Source organism: Mustelus asterias, chromosome 13 (assembly GCF_964213995.1).
Source record: "Mustelus asterias chromosome 13, sMusAst1.hap1.1, whole genome shotgun sequence".
NCBI classification, from domain to species: Eukaryota; Metazoa; Chordata; class Chondrichthyes; order Carcharhiniformes; family Triakidae; genus Mustelus; species Mustelus asterias.
In genome coordinates, this window is record NC_135813.1 from 66,097,475 (window position 1) to 66,122,722 (window position 25,248).

General features: G+C 43.6%; 1 protein-coding gene, 6 non-coding genes and 1 pseudogene across 7 annotated transcripts; 7 read left to right on the forward strand and 1 right to left on the reverse strand.

The window, feature by feature from the left end:
* The first annotated feature begins 1,131 nt into the window (after positions 1 to 1,131).
* On the forward strand, positions 1,132 to 1,238 carry LOC144503197 (U6 spliceosomal RNA). Its single transcript, XR_013499430.1, has one exon. It is a non-coding gene; the product is annotated as a U6 spliceosomal RNA (small nuclear RNA).
* Positions 1,239 to 1,790: 552 nt separating this feature from the next.
* On the forward strand, positions 1,791 to 1,899 carry LOC144503211 (U6 spliceosomal RNA). The gene has a single exon (XR_013499442.1). It is a non-coding gene; the product is annotated as a U6 spliceosomal RNA (small nuclear RNA).
* Positions 1,900 to 3,528: 1,629 nt separating this feature from the next.
* On the forward strand, positions 3,529 to 3,635 carry LOC144503198 (U6 spliceosomal RNA). The gene has a single exon (XR_013499431.1). It is a non-coding gene; the product is annotated as a U6 spliceosomal RNA (small nuclear RNA).
* A 1,643-nt stretch (positions 3,636 to 5,278) lies between these two features.
* On the forward strand, positions 5,279 to 5,374 carry LOC144503212 (U6 spliceosomal RNA; annotated as a pseudogene).
* A 1,630-nt stretch (positions 5,375 to 7,004) lies between these two features.
* Positions 7,005 to 7,111, forward strand: LOC144503199 (U6 spliceosomal RNA). Its single transcript, XR_013499432.1, has one exon. It is a non-coding gene; the product is annotated as a U6 spliceosomal RNA (small nuclear RNA).
* Positions 7,112 to 10,414: 3,303 nt separating this feature from the next.
* Positions 10,415 to 10,521, forward strand: LOC144503201 (U6 spliceosomal RNA). Its single transcript, XR_013499433.1, has one exon. It is a non-coding gene; the product is annotated as a U6 spliceosomal RNA (small nuclear RNA).
* Positions 10,522 to 14,310: 3,789 nt separating this feature from the next.
* LOC144503140 (dual specificity protein phosphatase 18-like) lies at positions 14,311 to 18,670 on the reverse strand. Its single transcript, XM_078227649.1, has 2 exons — positions 18,617 to 18,670; positions 14,311 to 15,983 (listed from the first exon to the last, which is right to left on the reverse strand). The coding sequence occupies exon 2, from the start codon at positions 15,928 to 15,930 to the stop codon at positions 15,343 to 15,345; it is 588 nt and encodes a 195-aa protein (XP_078083775.1). The 5' UTR covers positions 15,931 to 15,983; positions 18,617 to 18,670; the 3' UTR covers positions 14,311 to 15,342.
* Positions 18,671 to 19,155: 485 nt separating this feature from the next.
* LOC144503202 (U6 spliceosomal RNA) lies at positions 19,156 to 19,262 on the forward strand. Its single transcript, XR_013499434.1, has one exon. It is a non-coding gene; the product is annotated as a U6 spliceosomal RNA (small nuclear RNA).
* Positions 19,263 to 25,248: the final 5,986 nt, after the last annotated feature.

Sequence of the window (25,248 nt, forward strand, 5' to 3'; positions counted from 1 at the left end):
TTCCCTAAGAATGGTATGCTTTGTCTGTATAGCGCGCAAGAATCAATAATTTACACTGTATGCTAATACATGTGACAATAATAATTCAGATCAAATCAAATCCAAAGATGTGCGGGTTAGGATGATTGGCCATGCTAAAATTGCCCTTAGTGTCCTGAGATGCGTAGGTTAGAGGGATTCGGGGGTAAAATATGTAGGGATATGGGGGTAGGGCCTGGGTGGGATTGTGGTCGGTGCAGACTCGATGGGCCGAATGGCCTCTTTCTGTACTGTAGGGATTCTATGATTCTATGAAATCAAATTTTATGAATTGGGATGAGATATGGCCCTGTGATTGGATGAGGTACACTACATGTAGTTTAGTGATGGCCTATCAATTGTGAAGTATGAAAATGCTTCAATTTACTCTGTCTATATCGCTAATTATAATGTAAACACCATTGTTTAACTGTGCGTAATCCCCCAGAGTCCCTTGAATTGACCATTCACTGTGCACTTTGCTTCAATACTAGTGAATTGTTTGGTACATTTCTCCAGCTAAAGTGGCAGAATCGGTATCAAGCGCTGGTGTCAGGACTCTTCCTGTGTTTTGAACTTTCGCTGAGGCTGCGGCACCTTTCCTGAAGCTGTCGCTTCATATCACAAACTCTTTTATGTCGGCAGCTCTGAATTGTCTGACAGGCTGAAATCTTTGCTGATTGTTGCACCCATTTGGAGCACTCCCGCGTGGTAGATAGTTGATAAGTGACAAGGTGGTTGCAGCCGATAGCACTGGTGTGCTAAGTACTGTGGAAATGTTTGAAGGAGAGTTTTGCTGGGCTGTTTTGCTGCATCATGATGCTGAATGTATTGTCTTTAGCAGCATGTTGGAAGAGGGAGCTGTGACCTGAGTAAACTAGAGCCCATGGTCATTTACATGGACATCTGCTTCCCTGTCAGTGTCTACGTTTGGTAATGGCAAAAGATACAAGTCCAATTGTAGGTGTATGACGATTTGTTTGAGGTAATTGACTGCAGCAGGAAGTTGATGTAGAATTGAGGAAGAATGAAGTGTAGTAATTGAAGTCAGTATGACAAGAAAGTGGTGTCACTATTGAGGATTGATAAGACAGCGATTTTCATTCAACAATTGTGCTCGCTTCGGCAGCACATATACTAAAATTGGAACGATACAGAGAAGATTAGCATGGCCCCTGCGCAAGGATGACACGCAAATTCGTGAAGCGTTCCATATTTTACACTTTCTAAACATTTCACCTTGTGTAAAACAGCCACATTTTCCTTTGCTTCAAACTCCAGTCAGCACACAGGTTCAACACCTTTATTCAGCTCCTCTCCCACTTCACTCTATTCAAACTTTTAACTCCACAAGGGATGGTCATTGGTCCGCCTTAAACTTGCTGATCAAGCAGGGCAAATATTTGTTCTCAACCAATTGTTGCAGGCTGGCACATTCCAAGGTCCAGGACTATGTGCTGAGGGACGCTCTCAAGCTTGGGGCAGTCGTCGCAAAGGCACAGTGGGGAAAGGCCACCTTTTAAAGCCTTTCAACCAAGGCAGATGGAAGGGCCAGTAACTATAAAAAACCCTTAGAGTGCAGAACTGTGTGCAACTCTGTAAAAACAACACACAGTGAAATGTGATGGATGTATATGGTTTCGTTGAAGAACTGAACTGTAATAAATGTAATGTCTTGGAACAGAGCACCGTAAAGTATTGTAAATAGGACTGTTTTTTTTGCATTGTTTGTAATGATTGGAAATGTCGTTTCTGCAATGGTTTATTTCAGAGTATTTATCAATAAAATATATTTTTGAAATTAAAAAAAAGATACCGAGAAGATCAGCATGGCCCCTGCGCAAGGCTGACATGCAAATTCATGAAGTGTTCCATATTTTACACTTTCTAAACTTTTCACCTTGGGTAAAACAGCCACATTTTCCTTTGCTTGAAACTCCAGTCAGCACACAGATTCAACATCTTTATTCAGCTCCTCTCCCATTTCACTCAGTTCAAACTTTTAACTCCACAACCTGATCAAACTTGCAGACTTGACTCTTTTAAATGGGATATTTAACATATCTAAAACATTAATTCTTTAATTCTTCTTGATTTACTAAAAGCAAAATATCACAGAAGCTGCGAATCGAGAACAGAAACACAAAATGCTGATAACACTCAGCAAAGAGAAATGGAGATTTGGGGAATCTGATGGAAGTGAAAAGCTGCTGGACACCAAGGCTGTGGATCAAATCAGCAGCACAGTGTTCAGCTAGAAAGAGTATTTTCAAATGGATTGACTCGAGTTCATGGAAGGGTGGAATGGAGACAGGGAAATGGAGAATGGGTGTTAATGATGTGGTGGAAGATGTGAAATCAGCTTTGGAGAAAGAGAGGAAGTGGTACCTTACCCAAAAGCAGGGAAAAAACAATCCCAGTGTGAGTGTATTGGATGTGGAGATGAGAGATTGTGTGCGACAGGGTTAGGGGTTCAGTGTGTCTGTGTGAGCTAGGAAACGTGGATTGGCTTTAAGTTGATTAAGTTGATCTTTGTCGACACCCGAGCTATGATTCTAAGACTATATTCTGCACTGTCTCCTTTCCTTCCCTAAGAACGGTATGTTTTGTCTGTATAGCGCGCAAGAATCAATAATTTACACTGTATACTAATACATGTGACAATAATAATTCAGATCAAATCAAATCAAATTTTGTGAATTTGCGTTAGATATGGCCCTGTGATTGGATGAGGTACATGTAGTTTAGTGATGGCCTATCAATTGTGAAGTATGAAAATGCTTCAATTTACTCTGTCTATATTGCTAATTATAATGTAAACACCATTGTTTAACTGTGCGTAATCCCCCAGAGCCCCTTGAAATGACCATTCACTGTGCACTTTGCTTCCTTCCTCGTGAATTGTTTGGTACATTTCTCCAGCTAAAGTGGCAGAATCGGTATCAAGCGCTGGTGTCAGGACTCTTCCTGAGTTTTGAACTTTCGCTGAGGCTGCGGCACCTTTCCTGAAGCTGTCGCTTCATTTCACAAACTCTTTTATGTTGGCAGCTCTGAATTGTCTCATAGGCTGAAATCTTTGCTGACTGTTGCACCCATTTGGAGCACTCCCGCGTGGTAGACAGTTGATAAGTAACAAGGTGGTTGCAGCCAATAGCACTGGTGTGCTAAGTACTGTGGAAATGTTTGAAGGAGAGTTTTGCTGGGCTGTTTTGCTGCATCATGATGCTGAATGAATTGTCTTTAGCAGCATGTTGGGAGAGGGAGCTGTGACCTGAGTAAACTAGAGCCCATGGTCATTTACATGGACATCTGCTTCCCTGTCAGTGTCTACGTTTGGTAATGGCAAAAGATACAAGTCCAATTGTATGACGATTTGTTTGAGGTAATTGACTGCAGCAGGAAGTTGATGTAGAATTGAGGAAGAATGAAGTGTAGTAATTGAAGTCAGCATGACAAGAAAGTGGTGTCACTATTGAGGATTGATAAGACAGCGATTTTCATTCACCAATTGTGCTCGCTTCGGCAGCACATATACTAAAATTGGAACGATACAGAGAAGATTAGCATGGCCCCTGCGCAAGGATGACACGCAAATTCGTGAAGCGTTCCATATTTTACACTGTCTAAACATTTCCCCTTGTGTAAAACAACCACATTTTCCTTTGCTTGAAACTCCAGTCAGCACACAGATTCAACATCTTTATTCAGCTCCTCTCCCACTCCACTCTACTCAAACTTTTAACTCCACAACCTTATCAAACATGCAGAAATGACCCTTTTCAGTGGGATTTTTAACATGTCTAAACCATTAATTCGTTAATTCTTCTTGATTTACTAAAAGCAAAATATCACAGAAGCTGCGAATCGAGAACAGAAACACAAAATGCTGATAACACTCAGCAAAGAGAAATGGAGATTTGGGGAATCTGGTGGAAGTGAAAAGCTGCTGGACACCAAGGCTGTGGATCAAATCAGCAGCACAGTGTTCTGCTAGAAAGAGTATTTTCAAATGGATTGACTCGAGTTCATGGAAGGGTGGAATGGGGACAGGAAAATGGAGAATGGGTGGCAATGATGTGGTCCAAGATGTGAAATCAGCTTTGGAGAAAGAGAGGAAGAGCTGGGAGTGGTACCTTACCCAAAAGCAAGGAGAAAACAATCTCAGTGTGAGTGTATTGGATGTGGAGATGAGAGATTGTGTGTGACAGGGTTAGGGGTTCAGTGTTTCTGTGTGAGCTAGGAAACATGGATTGGCTTTAAGTTGATTAAGTTGATCTTTGTCTACACCCGAGCTATGACTGTAACACTATATTCTGCACTGTCTCCTTTCCTTCCCTAAGAATGGTATGCTTTGTCTGTATAGCGCGCAAGAATCAATAATTTACACTGTATACTAATACATGTGACAATAATAATTCAGATCAAATCAAATTTTATGAATTGTGGTGAGATATGGCCCTGTGATTGGATGAGGTACACTACATGTAGTTTAGTGATGGCCTATCAATTGTGAAGTATGAAAATGCTTCAATTTACTCTGTCTATATCGCTAATTATAATGTAAACACCATTGTTTAACTGTGCGTAATCCCCCAGAGCCCCTGAATTGACCATTCACTGTGCACTTTGCTTCAATACTAGTGAATTGTTTGGTACATTTCTCCAGCTAAAGTGGCAGAATCGGTATCAAGCGCTGGTGTCAGGACTCTTCCTGAGTTTTGAACTTTCGCTGAGGCTGCGGCACCTTTCCTGAAGCTGTCGCTTCATTTCACAAACTCTTTTATGCTGGCAGCTCTGAATTGTCTGACAGGCTGAAATCTTTGCTGACTGTTGCGCGCATTTGGAGCACTCCCGCGTGGTAGATAGTTGATAAGTGACAAGGTGGTTGCAGCCAATAGCACTGGTGTGCTAAGTACTGTGGAAATGTTTGAAGGAGAGTTTTGCTGGGCTGTTTTGCTGCATCATGATGCTGAATGTATTGTCTTCAGCAGCATGTTGGAAGAGGGAGCTGTGACCTGAGTAAGCTAGAGCCCATGGTCATTTACATGGACATCTGCTTCCCTGTCAGTGTCTACGTTTGGTAATGCCAAAAGATACAAGTCCAATTGTAGGTGTATGACGATTTGTTTGAGGTAATAGACTGCAGCAGGAAGTTGATGTAGAATTGAGGAAGAATGAAGTGTCGTAATTGAAGTCAGCATGACAAGAAAGTGGTGTCACTATTGAGGATTGATAAGACACCGATTTTCATTCGACAATTGTGCTCGCTTCGGCAGCACATATCCTAAATTTGGAACGATACAGAGAAGATTAGCGCAAGGATGACACGCAAATTCGTGAAGCGTTCCATATTTTACACTTTCTAAACATTTCCCCTTGTGTAAAACAGCCACATTTTTCTTTGCTTCAAACTCCAGTCAGCACACAGATTCAACATCTTTATTCAGCTCCTCTCCCACTTCACTCCACTCAAACTTTTAACTCCACAACCTGATCAAACTTGCAGGCTTGACTCTTTTCAATCGGGATATTTAACATATCTAAAACATTAATGATTTAATTCTTCTTGATTTACTGAAAGCAAAATATCACAGAAGCTGCGAATCGAGAACAGAAACACAAAATGCTGATAACACTCAGCAAAGAGAAATGGAGATTTGGGGAATCTGGTGGAAGTGAAAAGCTGCTGGACACCAAGGCTGTGGATCAAATCAGCAGCACAGTGTTCTGCTAGAAAGAGTATTTTCAAATGGATTGACTCGAGTTCATGGAATGGAGACAGGGAAATGGAGAATGGGTGTTAATGATGTGGTCCAAGATGTGAAACCAGCTTTGGAGAAAGAGAGAAAGTGGCACCTTACCCAAAAGCAAGGAAAAAACAATCCCAGTGTGACTGTAGTGGATGTGGAGATAAGAGATTGTGTGTGACAGGGTTAGGGGTTCAGTGTGTCTGTGTGAGCTAGGAAACGTGGATTGGCTTTAAGTTGATTAAGTTGATCTTTGTCTACACCCGAGCTATGATTCTAAGACTATATTCTGCACTGTCTCCTTTCCTTCCCTAAGAACGGTATGCTTTGTCTGTATAGCGCGCAAGAATCAATAATTTACACTGTATACTAATACATGTGAGAATAATAATTCAGATCAAATCCAATCAAATTTTGTGAATTGGGGTTAGATATGGCCCTGTGATTGGATGAGGTACACTACATGTAGTTTAGTGATGGCCTATCAATTGTGAAGTATGAAAATGCTTCAATTTACTCTGTCTATGTCGCTAATTATAATGTAAACACCATTGTTTAACTGTGCGTAATCCCCCAGAGCCCCTTGAAATGATCATTCACTGTGCACTTTCCTTCCTTCCTCGTGAATTGTTTGGTACATTTCTCCAGCTAAGGTGACAGAATCGGTATCAAGCGCTGGTGTCAGGACTCTTCCTGAGTTTTGAACTTTCGCTGAGGCTGCGGCACCTTTCCTGAAGCTGTCGCTTCATTTCACAAACTCTTTTATGTTGGCAGCTCTGAATTGCCTGATAGGCTGAAATCTTTGCTGATTGTTGCACCCATTTGGAGCGCTCCAGAGTGGTAGATAGTTGATAAGTGACAAGGTGGTTGCAGCCAATAGCACTGGTGTGCTAAGTACTGTGGAAATGTTTGAAGGAGAGTTTTGCTGGGCTGTTTTGCTGCATCATGATGCTGAATGTATTGTCTTCAGCAGCATGTTGGAAGAGGGAGCTGTGACCTGAGTAAACTAGAGCCCATTGTCATTTACATGGACATCTGCTTCCCTGTCAGTATCTATGTTTGGTAATGCCAAAAGATACAAGTCCAATTGTAGGCGTATGACGATTTGTTTGAGGTAATAGACTGCAGAATGTTGATGCAGAATTGAGGAACAATGAAGTGTCGTAATTGAAGTCAGCATGACAAGAAAGTGGTGTCACTATTGAGGATTGATAAGACAGCGATTTTCATTCAACAATTGTGCTCGCTTCGGCAGCACATATACTAAAATTGGAACGATACAGAGAAGATTAGCATGGCCCCTGCGCAAGGATGACACGCAAATTCGTGAAGCGTTCCATATTTTACACTTTCTAAACATTTCCTCTTGTGTAAAACAGCCACATTTTCCTTTGCATGAAATTCCAGTCAGCACACAGATTCAACATCTTTATTCAGCTCCTCTCCCACTCCACTCTACTCAAACTTTTAACTCCACAACCTGATCAAACTTGCAGGATTGACTCTTTTAAATGGGATATTTAACATATCTAAAACATTAATGATTTAATTCTTCTTGATTTACTGAAAGCAAAATATCACCGAAGCTGCGAATCGTTCATACTTTCACTTTCATACTTCACAATTCATAGATACTGTGTAAATCAACGCTGGAACCATAGAACTTGAGAAACGTTACAGCACAGAAGGAGGCCGTTCAGCCCATCTTGCCCGAGGAAACTACGGTATCCTTCCTAATGCCAAGTTCCAGCACCCGGCCCATAACCGTGTAGCTTACAACACTTGGGGTGCACATCCAGCTACTTTTTAAAAAGAGGTTAAGGTCTCTGCCAGCACCACCAACTCGGGCAGCGAATTCCAGACACCCACCACCCTCTGGGTAAAAATGTTCTTCCTCGTGTCCCCTCTATACCTACTGCCACTTATCGAATCAACGTGCCCTGGTTCAAGTATTCTCCACCAAGGGAAACCATTTCATCCTGTCTATTCTATCTCTTCCCCTCACAATTTTGTACACGGCAATCTAGTCCTCCTCAGCCATCTTTGTTCCAAAGAAAATAAGCCGAACATATATGTTAAATACCCGATTGAAAAGAGTCAAGTCTGCAAGTTTGATAAGGTTGTCAAGCGAAAAGTTTGAATTGGGTGAAGTGGGAGAGGAGCTGAATAAAGATGTTGAATCTGTGTGCTGACTGGAATTTGAAGCAAAGGAAAATGTGGCTGTTTTGCAGAAGATGAAATTTTTAGAGCACTCCCAAGTGGTAGATAGTTGGTAAGTGACAAGGTGGTTGCAGTCAATGGCACTGATGTGCTAAGTACTGTGGAAATGTTTGAAGAAAAGTCTTGCTGGGTTGTTTTGCTGCATCATGGGGGGGGGGGGGGGTGGAGGGCAGGGGGGAAATGTACGAAGAAGTTGGGGCGGCACGGTAGCACAGTGGTTAGCACTGCTGCTTCACAGCTCCAGGGACCTGGGTTTGATTCCTGGCTTGGGTCACTGTCTGTGTGGAGTTTGCACATTCTCCTCGTGTCTGCGTGGGTTTCCTCCGGGTGCTCCGGTTTCCTCCCACCGTCCAAAGATGTGTGGGTTAGGTTGATTGGCCATGCTAAAAATTGCCCCTTAGTGTCCTGAGATGCGTAGGTTGGAGGGATTAGTGGGTAAATATGTAGGGGTAGGGCCTGGGTGGGATTGTGGTCGGTGCAGACTCGATGGGCCGAATGGCCTCTTTCTGTACTGTAGGGTTTCTATGATTTCTATGCAGTGCTGAGATGTGGGGAAATGGCTGGGTCAGAGCTGAGGGGAGAAGGTACTACACCCACCAACAGCAGCCCAATTTCAATAGTAGGGAAGACTCTAGAGAGGATAATCTGAAACAAAATTAATTGGCATTTGTAAAATATATCAGCATGAGTTTGTGAAAGGTGAGTGAGCTATGTTTGATCAAGTATTTATTGCAACCAAAAAGATGGATAAAATTACTGCGGTTGTTGTCCTGTATATGGACTTTCAAAAGGCGCTTGACAAAGTACAGTACCACATTGACTTGTCAGCAAGAGTAAAGTCTATGGGATTGAAGAGACAGTGGCTGCGTGGATACAAGATTGGCGCAGCGACAGGGAACAATGATGAAGTGCTTTTGTAGTCTGAAGTGCATCGATATCCCTAGGGATTGGTGTAAGGGTCACTGCCCCTTCTGATAATTGTCAATGACCTGAACTTGGATATACAGGGCAATAATTTCAAAGTTGCAGGTGAAAGGGAACTGTGAAATATAGTAAGTGATGAGAAGGATAGTAACAAACTTCAGAAGGAAAAATGGTCAGACTCCTGGCAGATTAAATTTTGACACAGAAAAGCATGGTGAGTATTTTGATGAGAAGGTAAGGCACAATTTTAAACAGGATGTGGAGCTGTGGGAGTGAGCGCACACAAATTCTGGAAGAATTTGGTTGAGAAGGCAGGTTAAAAATCATACTGAGCATTAAAGGTGGCCATTCGGTCCATCAAGAACCATGTCCAAAAGACTATGCCGGTTAGATGCATTAGCCATGCTAAATTCTCCCTCAGTGTACCCGAACAGGCGCCGGAGTGTGGCAACGAGTGGATTTTCACAGTAACTTCATTGCAGTGTTAATGTAAGCCTACTTGCGATACCAATAAATAAACTTGATAAAAACAATGAAGAATTTTTGAATTGATGGAGGAGAACAGAAAAACAAGGGAGTTATGCTAAATCTTTATGAAACACTGATCAATTCTCAGCTGGACTGCATATTTCAGGAGGGATGTTAAGTCTTTGGTGAGTGTAGAGGACCTGCTGCAAAAGGTCTGCAGTGGCTGGGAGGGCCTGGGCCAAAGGTGAGCTTCACTCAACAAGCTGGAGGTCCAAGCCCAGTAAGAAGTTTAACAACACCAGGTTAAAGTCCAACAGGTTTATTTGGTAGCAAAAGCCACACAAGCTTTCGAGGCTCTGAGCCCCTTCTTCAGGTGAGTGGGAATTCTGTTCACAAACAGAACTTCAAGTTCTGTTTGTGAACAGAATTCCCACTCACCTGAAGAAGGGGCTCAGAGCCTCGAAAGCTTGTGTGGCTTTTGCTACCAAATAAACCTGTTGGACTTTAACCTGGTGTTGTTAAACTTCTTACTGTGTTTACCCCAGTCCAACGCCGGCATCTCCACATCATGTCCAAGCCCCGCCCAGCCCAGCAACAGGCCCCGCCCACACTGACCAACCATAAGCCCCGCCCACCCATCCCAGCACCAGGCCCCGCCCACCCAGCCTAACCTCGCAATGGACCCCGCCAGCACAGCCTAGCAACAGGCCCCGCCCACACCGCCCAGCCTAGCAACAGGCCCCGCCCACACTGCCCAGCATCAGGCCCCGCCCACCGGGCAACGAAGACAGCGACTGGCGCCCCTCCCATCTTCCTCATCTACATTTAGGTCGGCACACAATAAAAGCACATCTTCAACTCCTATAATCAGCATTGCAGCTACAAAATGAAACAGCGGAACGTTCAGATTCCTGATAATCAGTGCAATCAGTGCAACCGCGAAGGTAACATCAGAAAATATTATTTAGCGTTTAGCATGACCATAAAATAGAGGCAGATCTCATCCTTTATAATCCACTCGCATAACCTTTATCATTGTGCTCGCTTCGGCAGCACATATACTAAAATTGGAACGATACAGAGAAGATTAGCATGGCCCCTGCGCAAGGATGACACGCAAATTCGTGAAGCGTTCCATATTTTACACTTCCTGAACATTTCACCTTTTGCATAACAACCACATTTTCCTTTGCTTCAAACTCCAGTCAGCACACACCTTTATTTCTTAATTCTCATTGTTTTTCAGTATCAATGTTTGGAAATCCCAAAATAGAAAATCTAATGTAATTTGTGGCATGATTTGTTTGGCGTGTGGGCAGAAAGTAAACAGTTGAAGAAAAACTAACCACTGCAGGACAAAAAAGCCTTGAGGATTCCTGAGGCACTGATCTTCACCCGGGAATTAAGCATAGGTGCTGCAGCAGCACCTATGCTTAAAGCTGGAACGATACAAAGAGGTCTTGCTTTAAAAAAGATATATGTTGAAACTTTCTGTATTGCGCTCGTCATGGCAATTTGCAAGAAAATATCCATGGTCAAGTTTTTCATTGGCGTCACGAGTAGGCTTACATTAACACTGCAATGAAGTTACTGTGAAAATCCCCTAGCCGCCACACTCCGGCGCCTGTTGGGGTACACTGAGGGAGAATTTATCATGGCCAATGCACCTAACCAGCACATATTGGGATAAGCAACAACTTTATACTGTGTAGAAGAGAGATCTGATGGACTCACATTGATAGAGAATGGAGACCGTGGAGAATGCAAGAATGCATGAGTTGACGTTTACTGACAGTTCCTGCCAAGCATTGTTTCATACCAAAATGTATGGTTTCACACCTTTCTGCATTAAATTTCACCTACCACTTAGCAGGTCATACCAGCCTGTCTTTGTTCCCTTAAAAACTATCATTATCTCTTCACAGCTCACAATACTTGTAAGTTCTGTGTCATCTGCAAATTTTTAAATTTCTCTCTGTGCACTCAGTCACGTTCATTAACCTACACAAAGAAAAAGCACTAGTCCTCATACTGAACCCTGTAGAACCTGCCACATACCTTCCTCCAGTCCAAAAACAATATTCACTATTACTTTTCGATTTCTGTTCTCACCCAACTTTATATCCATGCTGCCATTCTTTCTTTCATTTCATGGGCCTACAATTCTGCTGCTGCCAATCACTTTTAGATGTCCACTTCCACATCATCAACCACTTCACTGAACCATCGATTACTTATTTCATCAAAAAAAACTCAATGGATTTAGTTAAATTCAATTTCCCTTGAACAAATTCTTGCCTTAATTAATCCACACATCTCCAACTGAGTATTCATATTGCCCCATATCATCATTTCTAAAAGATTTCCCACCACCAAGGTAAAATTGACTGGCCTGTAGTTGCTCAGTGTATCCTGACACCCTTTACTGAAAAAGGGTGTAACATTAGCAATTTTTCCACCCTCCAGCATCACACACTGGCATCTCAGCAGAGTTGGATGATTATGGCCAGTTCCTCCTCAATTTTCACATTTACTTCCCGCAGTAACTCAAATGCATCTCATCTGGTCCTGGTGACTTCTCTACGTTAAGTACAGTCAGTCATTCTAATACATTCTCTTTATCAATGTTAGTCCATCTAGTAATTCAAGCATTCCCTGTTTCACCACAACTTAGGCAACATCTTTTTTCTTGATAAAGACAGGTAAAATATTCATTAGTTTCTCAGCTACGTGCTTGTCTTTCACGCATAAATTCCCTATTTGGTCCCTAATCAGCTCCTCTCCCCCTTCTTTATTACCTTTTTATTATTTATATGTTTGTAGAAGGGTTTCAGAATTCCTTTAAATTAAGTGCCAGTCTCTTCTCATACAATCTCTTTGCCTCTTTTATTTCCTTTTTCATTTCTCCTCTGGGTTTTCTGTATTTGGCCTGATTCCCACTTGCATTGTCAACCCAACATCTATCATCCATGAATATCTCCATGCTCAGTATAGCTCTGTGTGCGAGCTTACTGCAAAAGATGAGGCTGAAACATTTTCAACAATTTTTAGCCAGAAGTACTGAGTGGATGATCCATCTTGGCTGCCTCTTGACGATCACAGAAGCCAGTATTCAGCCAATCTGATTCACTCCAAGTGAGATCAAGAAATGGCTGAATGCTTTGGGTACAGCAAAGGCTATGGACCCTAACAATGTCCTAGCTGTAGTACTAAAACTTTGTGCTGTAGAGCTAGCTAAGTCATTCCAGAAGTTGCACTCCTGAAATCTGTCTCACGCAGTGGAAAAATGGTTCCGGTATGTCTGAGTCACAAAAAGAAGACAAATCTATTCCAACCTACTACCACCCCATCAGATCATAATAATAGAGTAGGCTATTTGGCCCTTTGAGCCAGCTCCAACATTCAATAAGATCATGTCTGATCTTCTTACTGCACACTTTTCCATTCTATCCTTTCATTCCTCGATTTCCTTAGTATCCAAAAATCTATCGATATTTACCTTTATAATATTCAAACCACTTTCATCCACAGCTCTCTGTAGATTCAGGAAGAAAATTCTCCTCATCTCACTCTTCAATGGTCCACTTCTTACTCTCGAGTCGCTGGGTCAAAATACTAACGGCATTGTGGGCCAGCCCACAGCACATGGACTGCTGCATTTCAAGAAGGCAGCTCACCACCACCTTCTCAAGGGTAACTAGGGATGGGCAATAGATGCTGGCCAGCCAGCAACGCCCATGTCCCATAAATGAATTTTAAAAATTGTAACCCCATAATTTGCCTTTCTCAGCCTTCCCTTATTGATCAGCAGAACAATCGAAGGTTCATTGGCAATGCTATCAAACAGCATTTAATCACCAACAACCTGGTCACGGGTGCTCAGTTTGGATTTCACGAGAACCATTCAGATTTTAGAGCAGTTTGAAGTCTTAGTCCAGAAATGACAAAAAGAGTTGAATGACTGCCCTTTATATCAAGACAGCATTTGAGTGTGTCATCAAGGAGCCCTATTAAAACTGAAGTTGATGTGAACTGTGGGCCTCTCCACTAGCTGAAATCATACCTAGCATTAAGGAAAATGGGTGTTGAAGATCTCAGCCTCAGGACTTCACTTGAGGAGTTCCACAGTGCAGCGTCCTAGCAATCATCTTCAGTTGCTTTCTTAAATATTCCCACTCATTATCAGGTCAGAAGTGGGGATGTTCATTGATGAATGCAGTATTCATCTCCAGTCGTAACACCTCAGATAAAGATGACACCCATTTTCATTCATCACTTTAAACATTTGCTTCCTCCACCACCAGCGCACATGGCCACAATGTGTATCATCCATGTGATGAATTGCAGCAACTCATCAGGCTGTCATCAACGAAATCCATGACCTCTATCGCCCACAAGAAGGGCGGCAGTTGCATGGGAACACCATCATCTCCAAGTTCTCCTCCAAGGCATACACCATCTGAATGGAAGTATATTGCTGTTCTTTATCCTTGCTGAGTCAAGGTCCTAAAAGCACCTTGGGAGTACCTTCAGTACACTGACTGCGCAATTCAAGGAGGCAGGTCATCATCACCTTCTCCAGGGAAATTAATGGTGGGTCACAAATGCTGGCCTTGCCAGCAAAGTCCACATCTCATGAAAGAACAAAAACATAAGGCAGGGCAGGCAGTAATTGAAGAAGGAAATTAACCTGTCAACCATGACTCCTCCGTGGCACTGGGTCCACCTTCAAAGGTCCCGCCAAAGACTAACCAGGACTTTGTCCTTTAGATACTAAGAGGACTGCTGTACATTCCAGACTTTCCAACATAAATAGTATTACTGCACAGTATTTTGTTACAGATTATTATTACTCCATCACCAAAGCTTAGTCTTAATTATAGGTACTGTACAAAAGTGGGCAGCTAGAAATACATTACATTTGTGTAGTTTGTGAAAACAGTTCCAGACTTATCATCTTTATTACTCCATTTTAATAATACATAATTATCATCACTCCAAGATGTGCTGCAATTTATTAAGCCTAGCCGTGTAAAGTTAATACACCTTTAGAACTGAATACAATGTACACATATATATTCAGATACAAACCTATGTCTTAGTTTGGATCACAAGTGGTGCTTTGAACATGTTCCTCATACACATAGAATCCCTACAGTGCAGAAGGAGGCCATTCGGCCCATCGGGTTTGCACCGACCACAATCCCACCCAGGCCATATCCCCATAAATTTACCCTAGTTAGTCCCCCTGACACTAGGGAGCAATTTAGCATGGCCAATCCACCTAACACATACATCTTTGAAGTGTGGGAAGAAACCAGAGCACCCAGAGGAAACCCACGCAGATACAGGAAGAACATGCAAACTCCACACAGACAGTGGCCCAAGCTGGGAATTGAACCCAGGTCCCTGGTGCTGTGAGGCAGCAGTGCTAACCACTGTGCCACCCCATGGATTGCATCCTCCCAATGCAGCAAATTATCCAAAGACAGCACATCCATTGGAAGCAGAAATACATTATGATGGCAGCTTTTCCTTCTGAATCCTAGGGCAATTCAAAGGTCCCACGGCAGATTTTGAATCAATAACTGACCAGCAGCAAAGCTAGAGGAAGAAGTCAGCAGCAGCCAGGACTGACTGCAGAAGGGAGATGTTCCATTTAAATATCATCCCACTGGTTGATAGAACAAGAGTAGATGAGAGTGAGATGATTGAAATGAGTGTAGTGGAGAGAAGATATCCACAGACCCCATACATTATAAAGAACAGCATTTTAGTGTACAGGAGTTTTGTGAAGTTGAACCTTGTCTTACATGAGGGTCATGGAATTTTTGGGACAAGTTATGCATGGTACCTAAAATAATGTTATCTTATCCATGGATGCTTTTGTAGGCAAACACATACAGACGTAACGTATAGCACAAATGTGCCAAGAAAATAAACATTTTTCATTGGATGTACAGTATCAACAAGGGATCATTCCTCTTGTTTCTTTTTCATATATGTCTGGGACAACTCCCAGCGGTGACATCACCATTTTGATGCTAGTTTTTCCAAAGAGTCCATCTTCATACTCAATCAGCTGCTTCCAGAATCCGTTGTTGGGCCTAATTATAGGTCTGCATGCCCTCAACCAGGCATGAGCCTCGAGCAGTGACATTTGGTGATACTTCATGAGGTAAGCAAGGCACAAAGTGGCGGATCTGCTGACTCCTGCAACACAGTGCAGCAGTGTTCGTCCACGCAATTTTTCAACGAGGTGGATTTTGTCCGCCACCACGTCAAAGTACTCACTTAACTGCGCACTGGGAGAGTCTGCAACAGGAATGCTAATATACTCCATGTCGGGAAACATAGGACTGATCACCCCTGGGGTCACACTGATTACACATGTGACTCCACTGGCCTGCAAGAGACTCTGGTTGTGTGCAGCAACGGCGTTGCTTAAATACAAACTGTGTGTGATCGGAGCCAGGCCTGAGAGTTTTGGTGTCGGCCGCACAGAGTGAAGTGATGAAATGTTTTTCCATGTTGAGTGGGGACTCAAATCCATTACAAACAGAACATCGGGTTTTCTTCAAATCTTTGACATAACGTTCAAGTTGCCTAGAAAGGAAAAAGAGTAAAAGTACTAATTAGAGGAGGGACAATGATAGATTCTGACCAGTGAACAATATTCATTTGGATGATCCTGACAGTGTGGAGGACAACTACTTGCATTTATATAGCACCTTTAACATAGTTAAAAAAAACCCAAGATGTTTCACAGGAGTATTATCACATAGAAGATATGGTCACAGGTGGCCGAAAACAGGGTAAAAGCAATAGATCTTGAAAAGAACAAGAGGTAGAGAGGTTTAAGGAGGGACTTTCGGTGCTTATGGCTGAGAACACTAAAGACCCAGCTGCCAATGATGGGATGAAAGAATTCAGGGATGCACAAGAGGCCAAAACAAGGAAAATTCAGCGCTCTCTGTGGGCTGTAGTAGGTTGCAGACAAAGAGAGGGTCAAACCCATGCATGCATTTTAAAAGCGGCAATTACCAAAATGTTAGGAGGAAATAAAATGGGTTGATTTGATAATACTGCAGTTAATATAGAATCATAGAATCCTACAGTGCAGAAGGAGGCCATTTGGCCCATCAAGTCTGCACCAACCACAATCCCACCCTAGCTCTATCCCCATAACCCCATGCATTTACCCTAGTGAGTCCCCCTGACACTAAGGGGCAATGTAGCATGGCCAATCCACATCTTTGAACTGTGGGAGGAAACCCATGCAGATACAGGGAGAATGTGCAAGCTCTACACAGACAGGGAATCGAACTCGAGTCCCTAGCGCCGTGAGGCAGCAGTGCTAATCTTCTATCGCCTAATGGAGAACATGCAGGGCTATTCAAATCCAGGATTGGTAAACATAAATTAGAAAAGAAAATCAGTGGCATTGGATAATCCAGAATAAATGAAAAAAGATATGTTTCATAAAATATTGTAGAAAGATCCACTGGGAAGAATAAAAGAAACTTCAAAAGTTTATCAAAAAGGTGTCAAAATGTCAGAGAGACAAATGGATATAAATACAGCCAAAGTTGCTAAAAGCAACAATGGGGAAGATGCAAAAACATTAATGGGTACCAAGAAAATATTTTATGTTCCCTTGTGTATATTAGGCATTATTTGCACAATATTGTTAAATGCAAAGGACATTCACATTCCACGTTTGTGAGTAATATTGATTTATTACTGAATATTTGAAATTTATGCCAGATAGTTAAAAGAAGCATGGGAGGAAATCGTGAAGGCCCTGGCGATCAAATTTCAATTTTCCAGGGCTACACGACTGGTGGCAAAGGACAACCAATGTTGTACTGTTTGTACAGGAAGGGATAATCTGAGTGCTTATAGGTCTTATGGTTTAACTTTGTTTGTGAGCAAATTATTGGAATCAATCCTAAGGGACAATATAATCCTTCATTTTGAAAGGCAGAGATCAGGGGTGACCAAACTTACTGAATTTAAGGGCCACCTGTGATAATCTTCAGATGCTCGAGAGCTGCAAGGCACTAGCATCCTTTACACAGGCTAATTACTGCCCCGTGCATCTCCAGCCTGGCCCTAAGTCTTTGAAAATTGGGCTATGCAGTCAAGGCTATATGAAAGAGCTCTGTCAGGATTTGATTGACTTTATTTATTTATCTCAATTCACAGTAGGATGTTGTGCCAAAAATTGAAATGAGCTGCACATTAGTTTTCTCAAGTTGAGGATATTTTACTTCTGGAACTTGCCTACAGAACTCAAATGTGGATTAGTGATTTATGCTCTCGACCCTCATCCTCCTGGAAGTCCAATATTTCCACTTCAACCACAGATGTTTTTGTAACATCTTGTTACAAGATTTGAAAATTGGACAACCATCAGTGTCCACATCAACCATGAATGGTTTCACAAGGCAACTCTGACAAGACAACAAGACAACGAAGGGGCAGCGCTCCGAAAGCTAGTGGCATTTGCTACCAAATAAACCTGTTGGGACTTTAACCTGGTGTTGTTAGACTTCTTACTGTGGAAAATTATCAAGCAGTCCTTGTAATTTATCTTTGCGAGTGAGAGTGCTGAGGTTGGGAGGATGGTGGCAGCAGTGATTCCTTATCACCCTTTCCAAACAACCAGCCATTTGCACTGATATAGTGCCTTTAACTCCAAATCACATTGCAAAGACAGAATCAGACAGGATAATGGAGAGTGCAGCTTGGTTAGAGATAAATATGTGCAGATGCCGGCGTTGGACTGGGGTAAACACAGTAAGGAGCCTAACAACACCAGGTTAAAGTCCAACAGGTTTATTTGGTAGCAAATGCCACTAGCTTTCGGAGCGCTGCCCCTTCTCACCTGACGAAGGAGCAGCGCTCCGAAAGCTAGTGGCGTTTGCTATCAAATAAACCTGTTGCACTTTAACCTATAGATAAATAGTCAGGGATGCTGGAAGGACAGAGAGATTTAGGAATGTAGCCCAGAGTTTAGCTGATGGTTCAGCGCCCAGTGGTTGTCCCAGTCGAGGGGGGGAAGGAGAGCTGAGGCCAGGAAAAGGCCTGGGGCCTACACTGATCCAGCTGTGTGTACAGGGCGGGTAGGCAGCGCTGCTGAGCCACACCGGCACTGGGGCAGCACTGACCCCAATCCCACTCGCTCCGGGGCTCAGCCTCCCTCCCAGGGCCAATCCTCATAGAGTCTCACTCACCCCCGGCTCCAGGCAGCAACCCGCCAAGTCTGCCTAACAACAGACCCCTCCCCACAGCAACAAGCCCCGCCCAATAGCCACCGGCCCCGCCCACCTAACCAACTGGCCCCGTCCGGCATGCTCGGCCGCGTCTGCCTAGCAACAGACCCCGCCCCATAGCAACAAGCCTCGCCCACCTACCAACCGTCCCCGCCCGCCCAGCCACGCTTTAGCTGGCGGGGCTGAGCTCGGTGGGCGGGCCCACCTGACAACAGGATCCGCCCACCGAGCTCAGCCCCGCCAGCTAAAGCCCCGCCCACCTATCTGATCTGCATTTGCCGACCATAATCCACTGCGGTTACATGTACTTTACTTTCAATACTTAACTGAAACGAATCATAAATAATAAAAGTAAAAATTATCTATTTTGACTCTGTATATCTTGTGAATAATATTGTATGAAAACCCTAATTTAAAAGCATAAAAAAACGTAGGCAAAACCATATAAAGGTGGTTGCAATTCCCAGCCCTTATAAAGCACTGAGACTTCCTGTAGTAGTGTGCTCGCTTCGGCAGCACATATACTAAAATTGGAACGATACAGAGAAGATTAGCATGGCCCCTGCGCAAGGATGACACGCAAATTCGTGAAGCGTTCCATATTTTACACTTTCTAAACATTTCACCTTCTGCAACAGCTTCACATTTGCCCCTTTTTCACATTGATTTCCAAACACTCATTATCGCACGGTGACAATATCTTCATTTACCTCCTTCCCAGGTTCAATCTTATCCACTCTGTGCCTCTAAAGTATCAGTAATTATTCACCATTGCCAGAGACTGGCATGAAATCAGGGCAACTACTGTCTTCACATTTCACACGGTTCAAATGTCCCGGCAGCATTAACAAACACAACTTGATCCAAAACGATAGAGGGAGACCAGTGCCCAAACAGGCAAGAGCTTGGGCCAAGAGTGAGGTATAGAATCCCGGCAGTGTAGAAGTAGGGCATTTGGCTTATTGAGCCTGCACAGGCCACAATCCCACCGAGGCCCTATCCCAGTTACCCCACATATTTACCCTGATAATCTCCCTGACACTAGAGTCAATTTAGCATGGCCAATCAACCTAACCAACACATCTTTAGACTGTGGGAGGAAATCGGAGCACCCGGAGGAAACGCACACAGACACGGGGAGAATGTGCAAACTCCACACAGACAGTGGCCCGAGGCTGGAATTGAACCCAGGTCCTTGGAACTGTGAGATACCAGTGCTAACCACTGTGCCACCCCAGATGGAGAGGTTTCAGGGGCATTCCACAACCTGTGCACCAAGCCGCTGAAGGCACAGTTGCCAATGTCCGAGTGATGGGAATTGGGGACACCCCATATTGGGGAAGATATGCTTTGTACTTTGTCACTAATATTTGAGGCTCACTGCCTTACGTTGCTCACATCTACCAGTCTCTGGGTCATTGGAGACCCGATGTGTGATGGCAGGACCCCACGGAAGCCCTGGCGCATGGACATTTATGGAAATTGCCGGGAAGTTTAAACTTCTGATGGGCTCATTCCCTGCTGCCTGGGCCCCTGTGCGAATATCTCCAAACCAAAGCTGGGCCGAAATTTGTTGCCCATTCTTACTTGCATCTCGAGGAGGCGATATTGGGTTTTGTTCTTGGGCTGCTGGTTTGATACGCCTGAGTGGCTCACCAAGGCCAATTAAGAAGGCAGAAAAGAGTCAACCACATCAGTCTGGGACTGCAATCACTCTGCACCAAATTTCCAGGCCACTCTCAAATCTCTCCACTTCACAACAAACTTGGTCTGTTCTCGAATGCTGTCAAAACAAAACTCATATGTAAACCCACACAGTATCATTCCTCCTGTGTGTTGAAGGAGAAACTCCGGAATGTGTTGGGGCCCCCTCCATGCCTTGGCAGGCATCTCTCCCAACAGGTCAGCATTAACAAGGAAATCTACCATCAGTCCAGGTGTGCTAGCTCAGCCTGCTACAAGCTATGTCAGGCTTAACCATGCTGGAGGAGGTGGGAAGAGGACGGGCTCCAGGACCAGTAAGAGTGTGGGTGGGCATGATTTAGATAGACCTCCCCTCAGGCTGGAAGTCAGTGCTCAGGAGCCTCAGGGAGCTGCTTTGGAACTGGCTCTTTTGGACAGTTTACTTGATTAAGGGCACTATTACTGTCTCCAGAATGTCATCACTGCCTGGAGCCCAAGCCAGGCTTAATGGTAATGCCTGGAGCCAGTCTGTCCCCTGTTTTGCAGATGAGTGCCTCAGGGTCTTGCTCGAGGCAATTAGTGACTGTCGTGACATCCTGCTGCTGCGGGACGGCAAGAGGAGGCCACCTCATGTGACAAAGAAGGCCTGGACAGAGTGGCCCATTTGCAAAACCTGCATCCAGTGTAAGGTTGTTTAAAATTTGTTTTACAGTTAGGGATGTGTGTATTGCTGGCTGGGCCAGTTTGTATTGTCCGTCCCTAACTGCCCTCTGTCTAGAGGACACTTAAGAGTCAACCATGTTGCTGTGGATCTGAAGTCACATGCAGGCCAGACCGGGTAAGGATGGCTTGATTGAGGGTTACAAGTTAGTAAGGAATGAGCTGAAAAAGGGGCTTAGGAGAGCTAGGAGGGGACATGAGAAGTCCTTGGCGGGTCGGATCAAGGAAAACCCCAAGGCTTTTTACTCTTATGTGAGGAATAAAAGAATGACCAGGGTGAGGTTAGGGCCGGTCATGGACAGGAGTGGGAACTTGTGTATGGAGTCAGTAGAGATAGGCGAGGTGACGAATGAATACTTTTCTTCAGTGTTCACCAAGAAGAGGGGCCATGTTTTTGAGGAAGAGAAGGTGTTACAGGCTAATAGGCTGGAGGAAATAGTTTGTTCGGAGGGAGGATGTACTGGCAGTTTTGAATAAACTGAAGGTCGATAAGTCCCCTGGGCCTGATGAAATATATCCTAGGATTCTTTGGGAGGCAAGGGGTGAGATTGCAGAGCCTTTGGCTTTGATCTTTGGGTCCTCACTGTCCACGGGGATGGTGCCAGAGGACTGGAGAGTGGCGAATGTTGTTCCTCTGTTTAAGAAAGGGAATAGAAATGACCCTGGTAATTATAGACCAGTTAGTCTTACTTCGGTGGTTGGTAAATTGATGGAAAAGGTCCTTAGGGATGGGATTTACGACCATTTAGAGAGATGCGGATTAATCCGGGATAGTCAGCACGGATTCATGAAGGGCAAGTCGTGCCTCACAAATTTGATTGAATTTTGTGTTGATGAAGGTAGGGCAGTTGATGTCATATACATGGATTTTAGTAAGGCGTTTGATAAGGTCCCCCATGGTCGGCTTATGATGAAAGTAAGGAGGTGTGGGATAGAGGGAAAGTTGGCCGATTGGATGGGTAACTGGTTATCTGATTGAAGACAGAGGGTGGTGGTGGATGGAAAATTTTCGGACTGGAGGCAGGTTGCTAGCGGAGTGCCACAGGGATCAGTGCTTGGTCCTCTGCTCTTTGTGATTTTTATTAATGACTTAGAGGAGGGGGCTGAAGGGTGGATCAGTAAATTTGCTGATGACACCAAGATTGGTGGAGTAGTGGATGAGGTGGAGGGCTGTTGTAGGCTGCAAAGAGACATAGATAGGATGCAAAGCTGGGCTGAAAAATGGCAAATGGAGTTTAACCCTGATAAATGTGAGGTGATTCATTTTGGTAGGACAAATTTAAATGTGGATTACAGGGTCAAAGGTAGGGTTCTGAAGACTGTGGAGGAACAGAGAGATCTTGGGGTCCATATCTACAGATCTCTAAAGGTTGCCACTCAAGTGGATAGAGCTGTGAAGAAGGCCTATAGTGTGTTAGCTTTTATTAACAGGGGGTTGGAGTTTAAGAGCCGTGGGGTTATGCTGCAACTGTACAGGACCTTGGTGAGACCACATTTGGAATATTGTGTGCAGTTCTGGTCACCTCACTATAAGAAGGATGTGGAAGCGCTGGAAAGAGTGCAGAGGAGATTTATCAGGATGCTGCCTGGTTTGGAGGGTATGTCTTATGAGGAAAGGTTGAGGGAGCTAGGGCTGTTCTCTCTGGAGCGGAGGAGGCTGAGGGGGTTTATAATAGAGGTTTATAAAATGATGAAGGGGATAGATAGAGTGAACGTTCAAAGACTATTTCCTCGGGTGGATGGAGCTATTACAAGGGGGCATAACTATAGGGTTCATGGTGGGCGATATAGGAAGGATATCAGAGGTAGGTTCTTTACGCAGAGAGTGGTTGGGGTGTGGAATGGACTGCCTGCAGTGATAGTAGAGTCAGACACTTTAGGAACATTTAAGCGGTTATTGGATAGGCACATGGAGCACACCAGGATGATAGGGAGTGGGATAGCTTGATCTTGGTTTCAGATTAAGCTCGGCACAACATTGTGGGCTGAAGGGCCTGTTCAGTGCTGTAGTGTTCTATGTTCTATGTTCTTAACCGACATTCGTGAACCAGATGGGTTTTTCTGACTGTGGAAGGGGATTTTAGGTCAGCTCGCAGATCCACAGGCAGATTTTTAGTTTTAGTAACAGTTTGTTGGGAAAGGGTTAAAATGATCGTACCCAACAAGATAATGTTAATTGTTTGCTCATATGTGAACGTAATAACAGAATTAAAATAAATGAGACATGATTCCTAAAGTATTAAATATCTATACATTGAAATATTAAGTGATTCTGTATTTTAACATATTAAGTGAATTTTTAATAGATATAAATGTATTTGTTCGCCTCAGTCAAAAATGCGTGTGCTGCAGAAATAACGATATGAGTTCAGAAGTTCAGTAGTTAGAATCCATTAGAATATTCATTATAGTTTCAAATCCCAGGACAGTTATAGAAACATAGTGTATTAAATAAAATGCATCTATTGTCCAGACATGAAAAAGAGTCTTTCTATGGGCGCAAGGGAGATACTATCTGATTGTTTTGGCAATACACTTATGGGAATGGAATTAGGATAGAGGCGTCCTTAGCAACATAGCAACAAGGAAGTGAATCTTGCCAAAGGGAAGAAGTCCGGTATTAGACGGACAAATAGAATAACATTATGTCAAGTAGCATATCGCAATTGGCTGAGGGAATTTGTCATGTTTTGGACTGACATGTTAACATGGAATGAAATTGAATCTAAGCTAATTAGAAGGAGTATCTTAGATAACAAAAGGTATAATTGTATGTATTTTGGCTCAATGCCTCAGATCTTTGGAAGCATCTTGTAGCGCTGACCCAGAGTATTCGACCATCTGAAGGCCTCCCAACGGATATAGGTTAATGTTTTGTTTGTCTTGTATGATTTTTATGTTTAAAAAAAAATAAATTTTAGTTCCGTCTTGAGTAGAGACTTTGCCTTTGCGAGTTTATTTTTAAAGTAATTTTCAAGTTTTTTAAGAAGTTAGGCTATCATCAAAGTGGTACGATAGCACAGTGGTTAGCACTGCTGCCTCACAGCGCCAGGGCCCCAGGCTCGATTCCTGGCTTGTAGGAATCTGTGTGGAATTTGCACATTCTCCCCGTGTCTGTGTAGGTTTCCTCCGGGTGCTCCAGTTTCCTCTCACAATCCAAATATGTGCTGGTTAGGTGCATTGACCATGCTAAATTCTCCCTCAGTGTACTTGAACAGGCACTGGAATGTGGCAACTCGGGGATTTTCACAGTAACTTCACTACAGTGTGAATGCAAGCCGACTTGTAAGCATACAGATAATCCAACTAGGGAAGGGGCAATACTGGACCTGGTATTGGGGAATAAGTCAGGTGGTTGATGTTTCAGTAGGGGAGCGGTTCGGGAACAGTGACCGCAATTCAGTAAGCTTTAAGGCACTGATGGATAAAGATAAGTGTAGTCCTGAAGTGAAGGTGCTAAATTGGGGGAAGGCTAATTACAACAATATTAGGCAGGAACTGAAGAATGTAGATTGGGAGCAGATATTTGAGGGCAAATCAACATCTGGCATGTGGGAGGCTTTCAAGCGTAAGTTGATAGGGATTCAGGGCCGGCATATTCCTGTAAGGATGAAGGATAAGTATGGCAAGTTTCGGGAGCCTTGGATAATGAGAGATATTGTGAGCCTAGTCAAAGAGAAAAATGAAGCATTTACCAAGGCTAGGAGGCTGGGAACACATGAAGAAAGTGTGGAATACAAGGAAAGTAGAAAGAAACTTAAGCAAGGAGTGAGGAGGGCTAAAAGGGGTCACGAAAAGTCATTGACCAGCAGGATTGAGGAAAATCCCAAGGCTTTTTATACATATGTAAAGAGCAAGAGGGTAGCCAGGGAGAAGGTTGGCCCACTCAAGGACAAGGGAGGGAATCTGTGCGTGGAGCCAGAGGAAATGGGCAAGGTATTAAATGAGTACTTTGCGTCAATATTCACCAAAGAGAAGGACTTGGTCGATGATGGGTCGGCGGAAGGGTGTGTAGATAGTTTGAGTCATGTTGAGGTCAAAAAGGAGGAGGTATTGGGGTTCTTGAGAAACATTAAGGTGGACAAGTCCACAGGGCCTGATGGGATATACCCCAGAATACTGAGAGAGGCAAGGGAGGAAATTGCTGGGGCCTTGAGGGAAATTTTTGTATCCTCACTGGCTACAGGGGA